This window comes from Ailuropoda melanoleuca, chromosome 18, assembly GCF_002007445.2.
Source record: "Ailuropoda melanoleuca isolate Jingjing chromosome 18, ASM200744v2, whole genome shotgun sequence".
Classification (NCBI taxonomy): Eukaryota; Metazoa; Chordata; class Mammalia; order Carnivora; family Ursidae; genus Ailuropoda; species Ailuropoda melanoleuca.
The window spans coordinates 34,414,219-34,429,459 of record NC_048235.1 but is presented as its reverse complement, the minus strand read 5'-3'; the positions used below and the strand labels follow the sequence as shown (position 1 = coordinate 34,429,459).

Genomic DNA, 15,241 nt, shown 5'->3' with positions numbered 1-15,241 from the left:
GAGCCTGATGTGGGGCTCGATCCCATAACGCCGGGATCACGCCCTGAGCCGAAGGCAGACGCTTAACCGCTGTGCCACCCAGGCGCCCCTGGGAAAAGAAATCTTAATTCTTAGTATAAGGAAAGAGCGTCATACCCAGAACAGAATGAATTGACTGTTGACTGGGTTGTTTATACTTGGAAACTTACCCTATTTGGAAATGTTAGGTATTATTTGGAGGTCTTTCAAATAAATTATAAAGAATCGTAGCCCATAAAATTTTTCACTTGACAAGGGAGACATTTTTGTCCTTTCGCCTTTAAATGTAAAGCTATAGGGGTTCCTTTGTGGCTCAGTTGGTTGGGCATCTGCCTCAGCTCAGGTCGTGATCCCAGGGTCCTGGGATCGAGCCCCACGTCGGCCTCCTTGCTCAGCAGGGAGCCTGCTTCTCCCTGTCCCTCCGCCTGCTACTCCCCCTACTTGTGCTGTCTCTCTCTGTGTCAAATAAATGAATGAAATCTTAAAAAAAAAAAAAAAAAAACTCTGGGGCGCCTGGGTAGCGCAGTGGTTAAGCATCTGCCTTCGGCTCAGGGCGTGATCCTGGCGTTATGGGATCGAGCCCCACATCAGGCTCCTCCGCTATGAGCCTGCTTCTTCCTCTCCCACTCCCCCTGCTTGTGTTCCCTCTCTCGCTGGCTGTCTCTATCTCTGTCAAATAAATAAATAAAATCTTTAAAAAAAAAAAAAAAGCTCTGTAAATAAAATACGATATAATAAAACAAATACAGTACATAATGATAAAATACAATATACAGTAAAATACAGTAAAGTAAATTAAGAATTAAATACATAAGGATTTAACCATATGCTAATGACATGTGGAGGTCTGTTTGAGGAACTGAATACATATTTCTCTCAACATGTCAAAATTAAGATAACCTTTATTTTTTTAGGCAGCTTTATTGAAGTATAATTGACCTACAGTAAATTGTATATATTTAAAGTGCACGATTTGATTAGTTTCAACATATGATTGTACCTGTGAAAACATCACAGCAGTCAAGATAGTAAACACATCCATCACCCCAAAAAGGTTCCTCTTGCCCTTTGTAACTCCATCCTCCCATTACTCCCCCCATCCCTCCTGCCGCACTCCTTTTTTTTTTTTTTAAGATTTTATTCATTTATTCGTTCATTCATTCAGAGATAGCGAGCATGAGCAGAGGGGAGGGGCAGAGGGAGAAGCAGACTCCCCACTGAGCGGGGAGCCTGATTTGGGACTTGATCCCGGGATCATGATTTGAGCTGAAAGCAGACACTTAACCAACTGAGCCACCCAGGCCGCCCTCCTTCAGCACTAAATACCTGCTTTCTGTCACTGTAGATTAGTTTGCCTTGTTAAGAGTTTTCCGTAAGTGGGGGCGCCTGGGTGGCACAGCGGTTAAGCGTCTGCCTTCGGCTCAGGGCGTGATCCCGGCGTTCTGGGATCGAGCCCCACATCAGGCTCTTCCGCTGTGGGCCTGCTTCTTCCTCTCCCACTCCCCCTACTTGTGTTCCCTCTCTCGCTGGCTGTCTCTATCTCTGTCGAATAAATAAATAAAATCTTTAAAAAAAAAAAAAAAAAAAAGAGTTTTCCGTAAGTGGAATCATGAAGTAGGTACTTTTTTGGTCTGACTTCTTCCACTGAGCATAATTATTTTCAGGTTCATCATGTTGATTTGTGCATCAGTAGTTCACTCCTTTTTGTTTAACCATTCACCTGTTGATGGCCATTTAGGTTGCTTCTAACTTGGGGTTATGACAAATAAAATTGTTGTGGAGGTGAGGGGGATAATTGTTAAGAACATCTTTGTAGGAATTATTTTTTTAAGATTTTTGTTTATTTATTTATTTGAGAGAGAAAGAGCATGTGAGCGGTGGGGAGTGGGGGGGAGGGAAAATCATACTCCATGCTGAGCCCGATGTGGGGCTCGATCTCACAACCCTGAGATCATGACCTGAGCCGAAATCAAGAGGTGGATGCTTAATGGACTGAACCACCCAGGCACCCCTGGACTTTTTCTTACCTCTTGGAATAAATACCTAGGAGTAGAATGGCTGAATCACATGATAAATATATGTTTAACTTTTTTTTTAATTCTGATAAAATACACATAACCTAAAATTTATCATCTTAACTATTTTTAAGTATACAGTTCAGTGGCATCAAGTACATTCACATTGTTTGCAACCATTACTACTATCCATCCTCTAGAATTCTTTTCCTTTCTCAAAACTGAAACCCTCTACCCATCGTGTATGTTTAACTTTTAAAGAAACTGCCAAACTGTCTTCCAAAGTGGTTGTGCCATTGTACATTCCCACCAGCAATGTATATTCATTTTCTATCCTGCAACTTTGTTAAACTCATGGTAGTAGTTCTACTTATTCTAGTAGTTTCTTAGTACTTTTTTAAGTTCTGCTTATTCTAGTAGGGTTGTTTGTTGTTTTTTTTTTTTTTTTTTTTTTTGTTCCATATAATTTTCTACATAGACAATTATGTTACCTATGAGCACAGACAATTTCCAGTCCAGATGCCAGATGCCTTTTATTTCTTTTTCTTGCCTTATTATACTAGCTAATACCTCTAATACAGTAATGAATAGAACTGCTACAAGTGTACATGCATGTTTTTCTTGATGTTCTTTATCAGAAGGAGGAATTACCCTTCTAATCCTAGTTTTCTGAGAGGCTTTATCAAGAATCAGTGTTAGATTTTGTCAAATGCCTTTAGTGCATCCATTGAAATGATCCTACAGTTTTTCTTTTTCAGTTTATTAACATGTAGAATTACATTTATTGATTTTTCAAATGTTAAACCAGCCCTACATTCCTAGGAATAAGCTCACTTAGTCAGGCAGTATTGTCATTTTACTGTAATGTTGCATTTGATTTGTTAAGTTTTGCTTAGAATGTTTGCATCTACATTCATAAGGGACATTGGGCTGTCGTTTCCTTGTAATATCTTTTTTTAGGTTTGATAACAGAATAATGCTGACCTCATAGAATGAACTGGAAAGTATTCCCACCTCTTCAGTCTTTTGAAAGAGTTTTTGTGGAATTGGTATGGTCCCTTCTTTAACTGCTTAGTAGAGTTCACCAGTGAGGCCTGGAGTTTCTTTGTAGGAAGGTTTTTAACCATAGTTTCAATTTTGTTAATAGACTAGTCACATAATCTGTTTTTTCTTGGGTGAGCTTTGTTTATGTTTTTTGAGGAGTTTGCCCATTTCATCTAAAGTAATGAATTTATGAGCATTACGTTGTTTGTAATATCTCGTTATTATCCTTTTAATATCTGTAGAATCCATAGTGATCTGAACTCATTCCTGATGTTGGTAATTTGTGTCTTCTCTTTTTTTTCCTAATCCGTCTGGCTGGAGGTTTATCAAGTTGATCAGTCTTCTTAGAGAACTACTTTTAGTTTCATTCATTTTTCTCTGCTGTTCTATTAGTATAATATGTTATATAAACACAAATAATGATGTATCGTGGGATTTGTAACATATGAAAAAGTAAAATGCATTGAAACAATAACATACAAAATGGAAAGTAAGAAACAGAAGTACACTAATATAAGGTTCTTAAACTTTATATGAAGTGGTATGACACCATTTTAAGGTAGACTGTATATAAGTTCAACTTTAAAGCAACCAATAAGGGTGCCCAACTGGTTCAGTTGGTAGAGCATACAACTTGATCTCAGGGTCATGAGTTCAAGCCTCACATTGGGCTTACTTAAAAAAATAAAATAAAGCACAATTAAATAACACAGTAGAGAGTTCTAGCTAGTAAGTCAGCAAAGGAGATAAAGTGGAGTAATAAAAAATATGTGAAATCGTATCTCATTGTGGTTTGATTTGCATTTCCCTAACGGCAAATGAAGTTGAGCCATTTTTCATGTGTCTATTGGCCATTTGTACATCTTCTTTGGAGAAATGTCTATTCAAATCCTTTGTGTGTTTTTTAATTGGATCTTTTTATCATTGAGTTGTGAAAGTTCTTATCCTGGGTACCAGTCCTTTATGCCATATATGATTTGCAAATATTTTCTCCCATTCCATAGGTTGTCTTTTCACTTTCTTTATGGTATCATTTGGGGCCCAGAAATCGTTCGTTTTAATGTACTCCAGTTTATCTCTTTTTTCTTTTGTGGCATGTGCTTTTGGTACTATAGCTAAGAAATCCAAGGTCACAAAGTTTGTTTGTTTTTTAAGTAATCTCTGTGCCCAGTGTGGGGCTTGAACTCACAACCCTGAGATCGAGAGTCTGAGGCTCTACCAACTGAGCCAGCCAGGCGCCCCCAGGTCACAGAGACTTGCTCCTGTTTTCTTCTAAGCGTTTTATAGTGTTAGCTCTCACCTTTGGGTCTTTTTGAGTTAATTTTTATGTAAGCCTAAGGACAAGGGAGGTGCAACTTCACTCTTTTCCATTGAACTTTTTTGCATCTTCACCTTTATTTTTGAGAGATATTTTTGCAGACTATAGAACTCTAGCTTGACAGTTTTTTGTTCAGTACTTTAAAGATATTGCTCCCGTCTTTACTTACATTGTTTCCAATGAGAAATAGCATGTCATCCTTATCTTTGTTCCTCTGTATGTAATGTTTGTTTTTGTTTTGTTTTTCCTTTAGCAACTTACAAGGTTTTCTCATTATCACTGGCTTTGAGCAATTTGACTATGATATGCCTTGGTGTAATGTTTTTTTCACATTTCTTGTGCTTGGGGTTCATTGAGCCTCTTGGATCTGGGGTTTACAGTTCTAATCAAGTTTAGAAATTTTTCAACTATTGTTTCTTCACATATATTTTCTGCCTCCCTCTTTCCCTTCTCCTCTGACTCTAGTTACCTATTAGTCTGCTTGAGGTGATTCCACAGCCCACTCATGCTCGTTTAATTTTTATGATTTTTTTTCCCTCTCTGCATTTCATTTTGGATAATTTCTTCAAGGTAACTAAACCTTTCTTTAGTGTTGTCTAATTTGCCATTAATCCCATTGGAGGATTTTTCATCTCCTACATTGTAACTTTCACACTAGAAGTTCAGTTTGTCTCTCTTTTTTTTTTTTTTTTTTTTTAAGATTTTATTTATTTGAGAGAGAGAGAGAGAGAGAGAGACAGCCAGCGAGAGAGGGAACACAAGCCGGGGGAGTGGGAGAGGAAGAAGCAGGCTCATAGCAGAGGAGCCTGATGTGGGGCTCGATCCCATAACGCCGGGATCACGCCCTGAGCTGAAGGCAGACGCTTAACCGCTGTGCCACCCAGGCGCCCCTAGTTTGTCTCTTTTTATATCTTCCATGTCTCTCTATATTTTTTAATATATGCCACACAGTTATAGTAACTGTTTTAATGTGCTGTCTACAGATTCTGTCATCTTTGATAGTCTGGAGCAGTTTCAACAGATTGATTTAACCCCTCATGTGTCATATTTTCCTGCTTCTTTCAGTGCCTGATTTTTTTTTTTTTAATAGCCGAACATTGTAAATTTTCTTGTTGGGAGCTGGTCACTTTCATATTCCTATAAATATTTTTGAGCTTCGTTGGAACACAGTTAAGTTAGTTGGGAACAGTCTGATCTTTTTAGGTCTTGCTCTTAAGATTAGTCGGAGTGACTAGAGCAGAGCTCAGTCCAGGGTTAATTATTCCCCATTACTGAGACAAGGCCCTCTGTGTACTCGACCCAGTGCCCCATGAATCCTGAGTGTTCCAGCCTGTCTGGTGGGAATAGGCACTGTTCCATGCCCTCTGTGAACATCAGGCACTGTTTCTTCTAATCTTTTCAAACAGTTCTGTCCTCAGCCAGGGCTGATTTCCTCACACGCACATGCTGATCTGTACCCAGCTGAGTTCTGGAGGGGAGCCCTTCACAACTCACCAGTGATCTCTCTGTGTGCAGCTCTCTCCTCTCCCAAATTCTGTCCTGTGAACTCTAGTTGCTTAGTCTTTCCAGATTCTCAGTTCATGTCCTTGACTCGGGTCTACACTCTTCCTGTGTTCCCCTTTCCCTTGCCACATTCTAGAAATTCTCCAGGCAGTAAGCTGGGGCAGTTGTAGGGCTCACTTCATTTGTTTCTCATCCCTCAGAGATCACGATCTTCCACTGCGTGATACCCAGTTCTTGTAAACATTCGTTTCATGTATTTGTCCATTTGGATGTTCAGGTGGGAGGGTAAGTCTGATGCCTGTACTTCATCTTGCTGGGAAGCAGGTCTGCTATATTATTTTTTAAAGCTATTTCATATTAGGTGTGGGGGAAGTAGGGAGCCTATTTCTACTTAATAAATGGCAGCAAGACAATCAGCTTTTTATTGGAGAAATAATTAAATTAGACTCCCTTCCTCACAGTGTAAATTCCAGCGAGATTAAAATCTTAACTTGAGAATCAAAGCTATGAGGTATTAGAAGAAAATATAGGAAAATATTTTTATTTTTTTCAAGCTGGTGAAAGGCCTTTCTAAATAAAACATAAAGTCTGGAAACCATAAAAGAAACAATTAGCATATTTGTTTATACAAAAATTAAAGCTTTCTATATGTCAAAGCAAAAGGGAAGCACAGATTGGTAGTAAAATAATATTTTTTTAAAAGGGGAAGGGGTTAATGTCCATAATGCATAAAGAACCATATGTATATTTTTTTTAATGTATAAGACAAACATAGGGAAAAACTAACAACAGGTCATTTATAAGGATAAAATATACAAAAGACCAATAATCAAATGAAAAACGCTTACCCTCAATAAGCGAAACGAAAAATACAACAATAAATTCTACTTTTCACTGATCAGGTTTACAAAAAATAAAGTCTGCTAATGTCCAGTGTCTTGAGAGCATGAGGAAATGAGCACTCCTCATTTTGCCAGGAAGATCCTAAAATGGTAGGTGTTTTTGGATTTCTGGCATCTAACACAGTTTTAATTGTACTTCCTCCTTAACTAGTAATTTCAGTTCTTGGAACTCATGTGTCGTATAGCAACTTGTGTAAGTGCACAAAGGTCTGCTTCTAAGCCTTGGTTTTGTAGTAAAAAAGAAACAATGTCTGTTAATAAGAACAATGTTAAGTAAATTGTGATCATCTGTTCTGTGGAATGTTGTGAATTTATGGTACTGATGTAAAAATAAATCTCCAACATGTATTGCTAACTGGAAGCAAGCAAGCCGTAAAACATTTACTATGATCCAGGCGCCTGGCTGGCTGTCAGTGGAGCATGCGACTCTTGATCTCAGGGTTAAAAGTTCAAGCCCCACATTGGGTGTAGAGATTACTTAAAAATAAAATCTTTAGGGGGAAAAAACATTTAGTATGATCCAATTTGTATGTTCTTTCAAAAAATAACAGGAAATTATACATCTGGGCGGGGGTGTGTGTGTGTGTGTGTGTGTTTGATTGGCTAGAAATACACTAAAGTAGATCTGGAAGAATCTTCATCCCAACGGTAATAGTGGTAGTTTCTAGAGTAAGAGGCTTTGAGTTTTTACTGCATGTACTTATATATTGTTTTTTGGTTTTGTTTTGTTTTGTTTTTTTACATCAAGCATGTCTACTTTTGGTCTCTTTTTATTTTTTTTTTTTAAAGATTTTATTTATTTATTCGACAGAGATAGAGATAACCAGTGAGAGAGGGAACACAAGCAGGGGGAGTGGGAGAGGAAGAAGCAGGCTCATAGCAGAAGAGCCTGACGTGGGGCTCGATCCCATAACGCCGGGATCACGCCCTGAGCTGAAGGCAGACGCTTAACCGCTGTGCCACCCAGGCGCCCCTGGTCTCTTTTTAAATACATATTTTTTTACTTTTTTAAATTAACAACGTATTATTTGTTTCAGGGGTACAGGTCTGTGATTCATCAGTCTTATACAATTCACAGCACTCACCATAGCACATACCCTCCATAATGTCCATCACCCAGCCACCCCATCCCTCATCCCTCCCACCTCCTCCATTCCAGCAACCCTCAGTTTGTTTTCCCAAGATTAAGAGTCTGTTAAGGTTTATCTCCCTCTCTGGTTTTGTCTTGTTTCATTTTTTCCTCTCTTTTTCTATGATCCTCTGCCTTGTTTCTCAAATTCCATATATCAGTGAGATCATGTGATAATTGTCTTTCTCCAATTGACTTACTTCATTTAGCATAATACCCTCTAGTTCCATCCACACCATTGCAAATGGCAAGATTTCATTTTTTTGATGGCTGCATAATATTCCATTGTATATATATACACCACATCTTCTTTATCCATTCATCTGTCCGGTGGACATCTGGGCTCTTTCCATAGTTTGGCTATTGTGGACATTGCTGCTATAAACATTGGGGTGCAGGTGCCCCTTCAGATCACTACATCTGTATCTTTGGGGTAAATACCCACTAGTGCAATTGCTGGGTTGTAGAATAGCTCTATTTTCAACTTTTTGAGGAACTTCCATGCTGTTTCCAGAGTGGCTGCACCAGCTTGCCTTCCCACCAGCAGTGTAGGAGGGTTCCCGTTTCTGCGTATACTCGCCAATATCTGTCGTCCCCTGACTTGTTAATTTTAGCCATTCTGACTGGTATGAGGTGCTATCTCTTTGTGGCTTTGATTTGTATTTCCCTGATGCCGAGTGATGTGGAACACTTTTTCATGTGTTTGTTGGCCGTTTGGAGGTCTTTGTAGAAATGTCTGTTCGTGTCTTCTGCCCATTTTTGATTGGATTATTTGTTCTTTGGGTGTTGAGTTTGGTAAGTTCTTTATAGATTTTGGATACTAGCCCTTTATCCGATATGTCATTTGCAAATATCTTCTCCCATTCTGTTGGTTGTCTTTTGGTTTTGCTGACTGTTCCCTTTGCTGTGCAAAAGCTTTTTATCTTGATGAAGTCCCAATAGTTCATTTTTGCCCTTGCTTCCTTTGCCTTTGGCGATGTGTCTGGGAAGAAGTTGCTGTAAATACATATTTTTTAAAGTGAAGTAGCCTGAGCTCAAATTCAGCATTAAGAATATGGAGTCACGGGCACCTGTGTGGCTCAGTTGGTTAAGCATCTGCCTTCAGCTCAGGTCCTGATCTCAAGGTCCTGGGATGAAGCCCCATGTTGGGCTCTCTGCTCAGCAGGGAGTCTGCTTCTCCCTCTCCTCTCCCCCTCCCCACCAACTCTCTCTCTCTCTCTCAAATAAATAAAATCTTTTTTTAAAAAAATGGAGTCTGCCATCATTTAAATCACAGCTGTAGTATTTGTTAGTTTTGTAAACTTGAATAAATGATCCTTTCTGAGCCTCAGTTTCCCCATCGGTAAGGTGGAGGTAATAATAGTGCTTCATGAACCATGGTAGAGATTAAAAAGCAGTAACGCATTTACACTGGTTAGCAAATCGCCTGTTTGACTAGAGCAAGCTGCTGGTGTTGCTGCTTCTGTCTTTGTTATTATGTGTCTGAGGCAAGATGGCTGATACTTCATGTCACATGCATCTTTGGAAAAGGAGATGGTTTCAATGACCTCAGCGTCTCCCTTAGCTGTCATTCTGATGTCCTTGTTGAATCAGAGCACCCCCATCCCACAGTTTAAGAACATGGCGTTATCATGCCAGGGAAGTACTTTGGCCTCCGTAGTTATCCTTACTTTATCGTCATCTTGACCCAGTGCTCGCAGTGTGAACCGAGATGCAGTCCCATCAAGCCTGCTCTTGGGAATCTGTACAGTTGCCACCCTCTCAAATGCGTGTGCCGCCTGATTACGCTAGGTCAGTTTCCCTGATTGGTCCTTTCAAATGATGAGATAGCAGCGGGCTGACACTCAGATTGACATCTAGTAAAACCGTCACGTAAGTCTGAGCAGAACTGAGACTCCATTGGGAAATAGTTCTTCCATCCGCCAAGTCAGAAAGATTGGTTGTATGTTGCTTACTGCAGTAGGTTGAGTGAAGAATCACCCTGCCTCTTTGTCGTTACAGCTGTCCCCAATCTGTTCATGCTGGAAACAGTGGATTCTGTGAAGTTGGCAGACAAAGTGAACAGTTCGTGGCAGAAAAAAGATTCTCCTGAAAAGTTAAAGGTTATGGTCCAAGTTAACACCAGTGGAGAGGAGAGTAAGTGACTGGACCTGAATTGTAGATTTTTCTTCCCTTAGGATGGTTGAAGGTCAGGAAGAATGGCAGTCCTAAGTATCAGATAGCTAAGGTTCTAGAATGAAATCACAGGTCTTTATGTAAGCTGTGTTCCGTATGATCTAGATGGCACAGTGACATCTAAGCCAGCCCGTGTACAATTCTTTCATACATTGTGGTTTGTTAATTCTTAATTTTTTGGTGGCCCAGAATAGGACGAGTTGGGAAGGAGACTGTAATTTTGATCTGAAAATTCCTAAAAGTCCATCACTCCTGAAAGAGATGGCATAGTTACATGTATAACATTCAGGTGCTAAAAAAAATTACTCAGTGTTACATTGGGAGAGAACAGAAGAAAGTGAGCACCAGGTAATGAATATCTTTAAGAGGCTTGGGGTAACATTGTTACCTAGTGAACGGGGCAGGAGCTTTGAAATCAGACCTCAGGTTGGAGCCCCCACACTTTCCTAGTGAACGGGGCAGGAGCTTTGAAATCAGACCTCAGGTTGGAGCCCCCACACTTTCCAGCATTGTAACCTCGGGCAAGTCATCTAACCTCTCTGTACCTCAGTTTCCTCGGCACACAGTGATAATCATAAGGTGCCTACGTCAGGGGATGTTGCGAGGACTGAAAGTGGTCATATGGCAGAGCTGTTGGCAGAGAACCCCGCACATCTTACTTGTTAGCGCTTGTTAAGCAGAAGTGTTCACAGACCAGTCATTGCTTACGACCAGCAGAGCCCCAGTAGTCACCAAACCGGAACATGAATTAACACAGTGCAGGCTGTTTTCCAGATAGGTCCTCAGGCCAGGCTTCCTGGGTTTAAATCCCAGCTGCGTAGTTTCCAGTTGTGTGACCTTGGACAAGGTACCGAGCCTCCCCGTGCCTCAGTTTCCTCATTTCTAAAGTGGAGAGAGTAAGAGTACTTACTGCATAGTTAGTGTATTAAGTGAAAAGCTCTTAGCACTTGACATGTGCCTGACACGTAAGTGTTCTGTGAATTGTAACTATTATTACTTCTGCGTGCGCCTAGATTATAGATTACGTTATCAATGTAGGTACATCTGAAATTGGCTCCAGGTCAAGTCTATGACATCATTTCTTGATAATTAGCTATAATTTGCTGTAACTAAAGATGAAAGTGAACATTCACGGCATCTCCATTTGATAAATGAGAGAGAGGCACTATCCGTATTCCTTGTAACTGCAGAACAAGTAACCATTCGCTGCAGAGTCCTCCTCCAGTTGTTAATTAGCAAGTTCCCATAAATTCTGCAAATACATAGTGAAAACGGTGATATACACTTTATTTTAAAATGTTTACAGTTCTAATAAATCGATGAAATTATAGAAATACCAGAGCTAGGAAAAGAATTCTCCAGTGAATCTGGCATTTTGGCAATGTGAGTCTTCTTGGTGTCCCAGGAAAAGCAGTGTTTTTTTCCTCTTCCCTCTGCTCTAACTGTTCTCAGCTCAGATCACTGAGATTCAGACGATTATTACTCCATTCCTGACCAGAGGGAAGCAACATAGACAAAGACCTCAAAAATAAGGTTACTCTTTGGGACTTGAGGCTATGTTTTTGGTTTTGTTTTTTTCAAGAAGTCCGCTAGCCCGAAAGTCACCTCCTTTGTTATAAGGAAGGGGTGAAAATGAAGCCTTCCGCTGGCTACTTCAAACACGTTGGTCCAGGTATCTTCTGTTCTTTTTTGTGAAGGTAAACACGGCCTTCTACCTTCCGAGACAGTAGCCGTGGTGGAACACATAAATACCAAGTGCCCCAGCCTGGAATTCGTGGGGCTCATGACCATAGGAAGCTTCGGCCATGATCTTAGTCAAGGACCAAATCCGGACTTCCAGGTACTGGGGGCCAAGGATGGGGGGATGGTTTGTGTGCCAAGGAAGCATCTTAGCAAAATGCTGTTGCAGGACTGGCTGTCGTAACAAACTTCCGAGACATCCCAGATATTGCCTGTCGGGGATGATTACCCTCTTCTGAACCTTCCTCATAAGGAAAGGAGAAAATAGGTTTCCAAAACCCCACAGACCTTTCTCAACCCCACATGAACCTGGCTAAGACGCAGTCTTCAAAGAAAACGAGTTCTTTCCTTCCTTTTCCAGTGGCTGATCGGTTTTTTTTAAAGTAAGAGCATTTGCCGAAAAAAACTGGGTAACTTCTGAAAATTGTGACAGGCCTTGAAACCATGAGGAATCAATAACCTTTGGCAGAGATGTTCAGATTCTGTTGCTTTCAGGCATCCTTAGAGAAGGCAGGGATAAAATAAATGCCACTCTTGTCTTCCTGTCAGGTGTTGCTGTCCCTCCGAGAGGAGCTGTGTGCGAAGCTGAACGTCCCCACTGACCAGGTGGAGCTGAGCATGGGCATGTCCGCGGACTTCCAGCACGCGGTGAGTGTCCTCCTGGGGGCCCTTACCCGCCTCAAGGGGAGGGTCCTAAAGGCCACAGCAGGACGCGGTTTTTGCCAGAGAAACCTTTGAAAACGACTCATCGTAGTAGGGGAGCCCCAAAGAGCAGTGGCTCTCAACCAACCATTCCAGCATCCCTCACCCCCTTCTTTTTTGAAATTAAATGTATAGAAACTAGAGCTTGACACATAACTTTTTTTTAAACTCCATATAATTGGGGCGCCTGGGTGGCTCAGTCGTTAAGCGTCTGCCTTCGGCTCAGCGTGATCCCGGGGTTCTGGGATCAAGCCCCACATCAGGCTCCTCCACTGGGAGCCTGCTTCTTCCTCTCCCACTCCCCCTGCTTGTGTTCCCTCTCTCGCTGCCTGTCTCTCTCTCTCTGTCAAATAAATAAATAAAATCTTTAAAAAAAATAAAATAAACTCCATATAATTCCCTACGTGGATTCTGAAGAGCTAAGAAGCGGCGCCTGGCTGGCCCAGTCCGTAGAGCACGTGACTCTTGATCTCGGGGCCGTGAGGTCGAGCCCCATGGGGTGTGTAGAGATTACTTAAAAATAAAGAAAGAAAAAAGAAATTAAACTGTAATTTTTTTAAGTTTATTTATTATGTATGCTTTTCCAGAATAGTAAATAACTTGATAAAGGGCTAAAAATCGAAGCATAAACTTCACTCTGTGCATCCAGTAGTTGCATTCTTGGAAAATCAGAACAGTACAAAAATACTTTGTGTTGGTAAGTACAACGGAATTCGATCCTTTGCTCAAACAATCAGGAGGAGGGTTCTGGTTAGTTTTCTTTCTTTCTTTTTTTTTTTTTTAATAAAGATTTTATATATTTATTTGTCAGAGAGAGAGAGCACAAGCAGAGGGAGCGGCAGGCAGGGGGAGATGCAGGGTCCCCGCTGAGCAGGGAGCCGGATGCAGGGCTCCATCCCAGGACCCCGGATCATGACGTGAGCCGAAGGCAGACGCCTCACTGACTGAGCCCCCCAGGTGGCCCAGGAGGAGGTTTTTCCATCTACCTAATCATGGAGCATCCGGAAGGGCTGTGGCGGTGAGACCTCTCCACTGTGCCACCGCGTCTCAGTCACACAGTGTGACCTCTTACATCCCCAGCCCCAAATAAACGGCCGTCGTCTCCCCTTGTCACGGTGACAGCCAAGAAGTGCTTCCTGATTTCTCACCCTCACCCTAGAGGTAGGATCACCCCAAGGGTCCCCACTGCCCCATAGCCTCTGCAGCTGCCGCGTCGTCGTTCTTCGCAGGGGCCGCTCGAGAGCCACAGCGACAGGCACGGCTTCGGCGCTGGCTGCCTTCTTTTAAAACTCGGGTCCCGGGACTTTCTCTTCTTTCCCACAGATCGAAGTAGGATCTACGAATGTCCGAGTAGGAAGCACCATTTTTGGAGAGCGAGATTACTCCAAGAAACCTGGCCCGGACACGTCGGCAGCAGAGCTAAAGGCGCCGGTGGGGGTGGCGCAGGCACCCTGAGGCCAGCCCGCCGGGAAGGCGAACTCTGCATTCACCCGGATTTCCGTCTTGACAGTCCCAGCATTGCGGCACCGCCGTGCGCCCCTCGGGACCTGCAGAGAGCGCACCCATGACGACGTGCGTCGGTGGAAACCATCTGTACTTAGTATCTGACCTGAGAAGTTCACTTCAGGTAGCGGCTTTGGATTGGATTTGAGAAATCCAGACATTTCTGCAGAACAGATATCAAGTCAGTAGCTGGGAACCGAGTTCAGTTTCGAATCCTGCCCAGGAGTAGCAACCAACCCGTGAATGCCTTCCCCAGGTGAAAACGTGGCCACTGATGCCTCTGATCACCAAAGTGAGGGATTCGCATTTGTCATCCCCTTTCATAGGAAATTCTCTCCGTACAAACCCCTGGTGAGTAATTGTCTTTGCTGATCTGGAGCAAAGTGACTGCTGCTCCCAGTTTTCATCCCACGCAGTAAATATTTCTCTCTGCTGGAATGGCAGTACAGGTGACTTCCGGAACGGGCTCAAGGTAGTGCTCCAAACCCAAGTCCTTGCTCATGAGAGTTTATGGTATTGGCCACCTTGTGGTGTTGACCCTGCAGATGACAGAGGGAGCAAATGGGCTTGGGCCTTTCTAGCATCCTCCTGAAGAGACAGGGCTTTGAGCTTTTCCCCCTGGGCTCTCCAGTGAGGAGAATTCAATGCTGTGATTTCTTCTCCACCATAATCCTCTTCATGGTGATTTCTTATCAAAGACCAGTGACTCTCATCACTTCCTAGAAATTCCTTCAAAGCCAGTTCAGGCTCACAGTTTCAACAAGGCCTGGCTTTGAGGTTCCCGCCCCTGCAGAGCATTTTCCAGGCACCTCTGTACCCTCCTCTCCCCTCCCCTCCCCTGCTATACAGATAAGCCAGAAATTTGCAACTTCTTGGTTGTTAATAAAGTGGCAGATCTTTAAAAACCAGAAAGCACAATTCTCAGATATTCATAACAGATGACTTCGGTCTGCCTTGTTGATTTTCTGGATATTTTTTCTTTATTTATTCAAGCCCCAGTCTTTCATGAAGTAACTTTCAGAACCTATCACTGCTGCTGAATGTAATTTTATAAAACCTAAAACCATTATGATTCCTATATTCTTTGAATCAGAGCTATAACGTGATGTTTCAGAGCGTGTTAAATAAAAATGTGAGTTTGAATTTTACCGTCGGTGCCGATTACAAAGCAATTAAAAGATTTATTTTTTAA

At 41.9% G+C, this 15,241-nt stretch overlaps 1 protein-coding gene and 1 non-coding gene across 3 annotated transcripts in view; one reads left to right on the top strand and one right to left on the bottom strand.

Annotated features, from left to right (window-relative positions):
• The window catches only part of PLPBP (pyridoxal phosphate binding protein), a 19,499-nt gene extending 4,258 nt beyond the window's left edge, over window positions 1–15,241 (top strand). For both annotated transcript variants that reach the window (XM_019797481.2, XM_034647617.1), the window contains 4 exons: window positions 9,931–10,065; window positions 11,802–11,944; window positions 12,394–12,492; window positions 13,870–15,241. In XM_019797481.2, the coding sequence (XP_019653040.1) occupies window positions 9,931–10,065; window positions 11,802–11,944; window positions 12,394–12,492; window positions 13,870–14,001 (509 nt within the window). In that variant the 3' untranslated portion in view covers window positions 14,002–15,241. The remainder of the gene's footprint in view (window positions 1–9,930; window positions 10,066–11,801; window positions 11,945–12,393; window positions 12,493–13,869) is intronic.
• TRNAE-CUC lies at window positions 4,242–4,314 on the bottom strand. Its single transcript has one exon. It is a non-coding gene; the product is annotated as a tRNA-Glu (tRNA).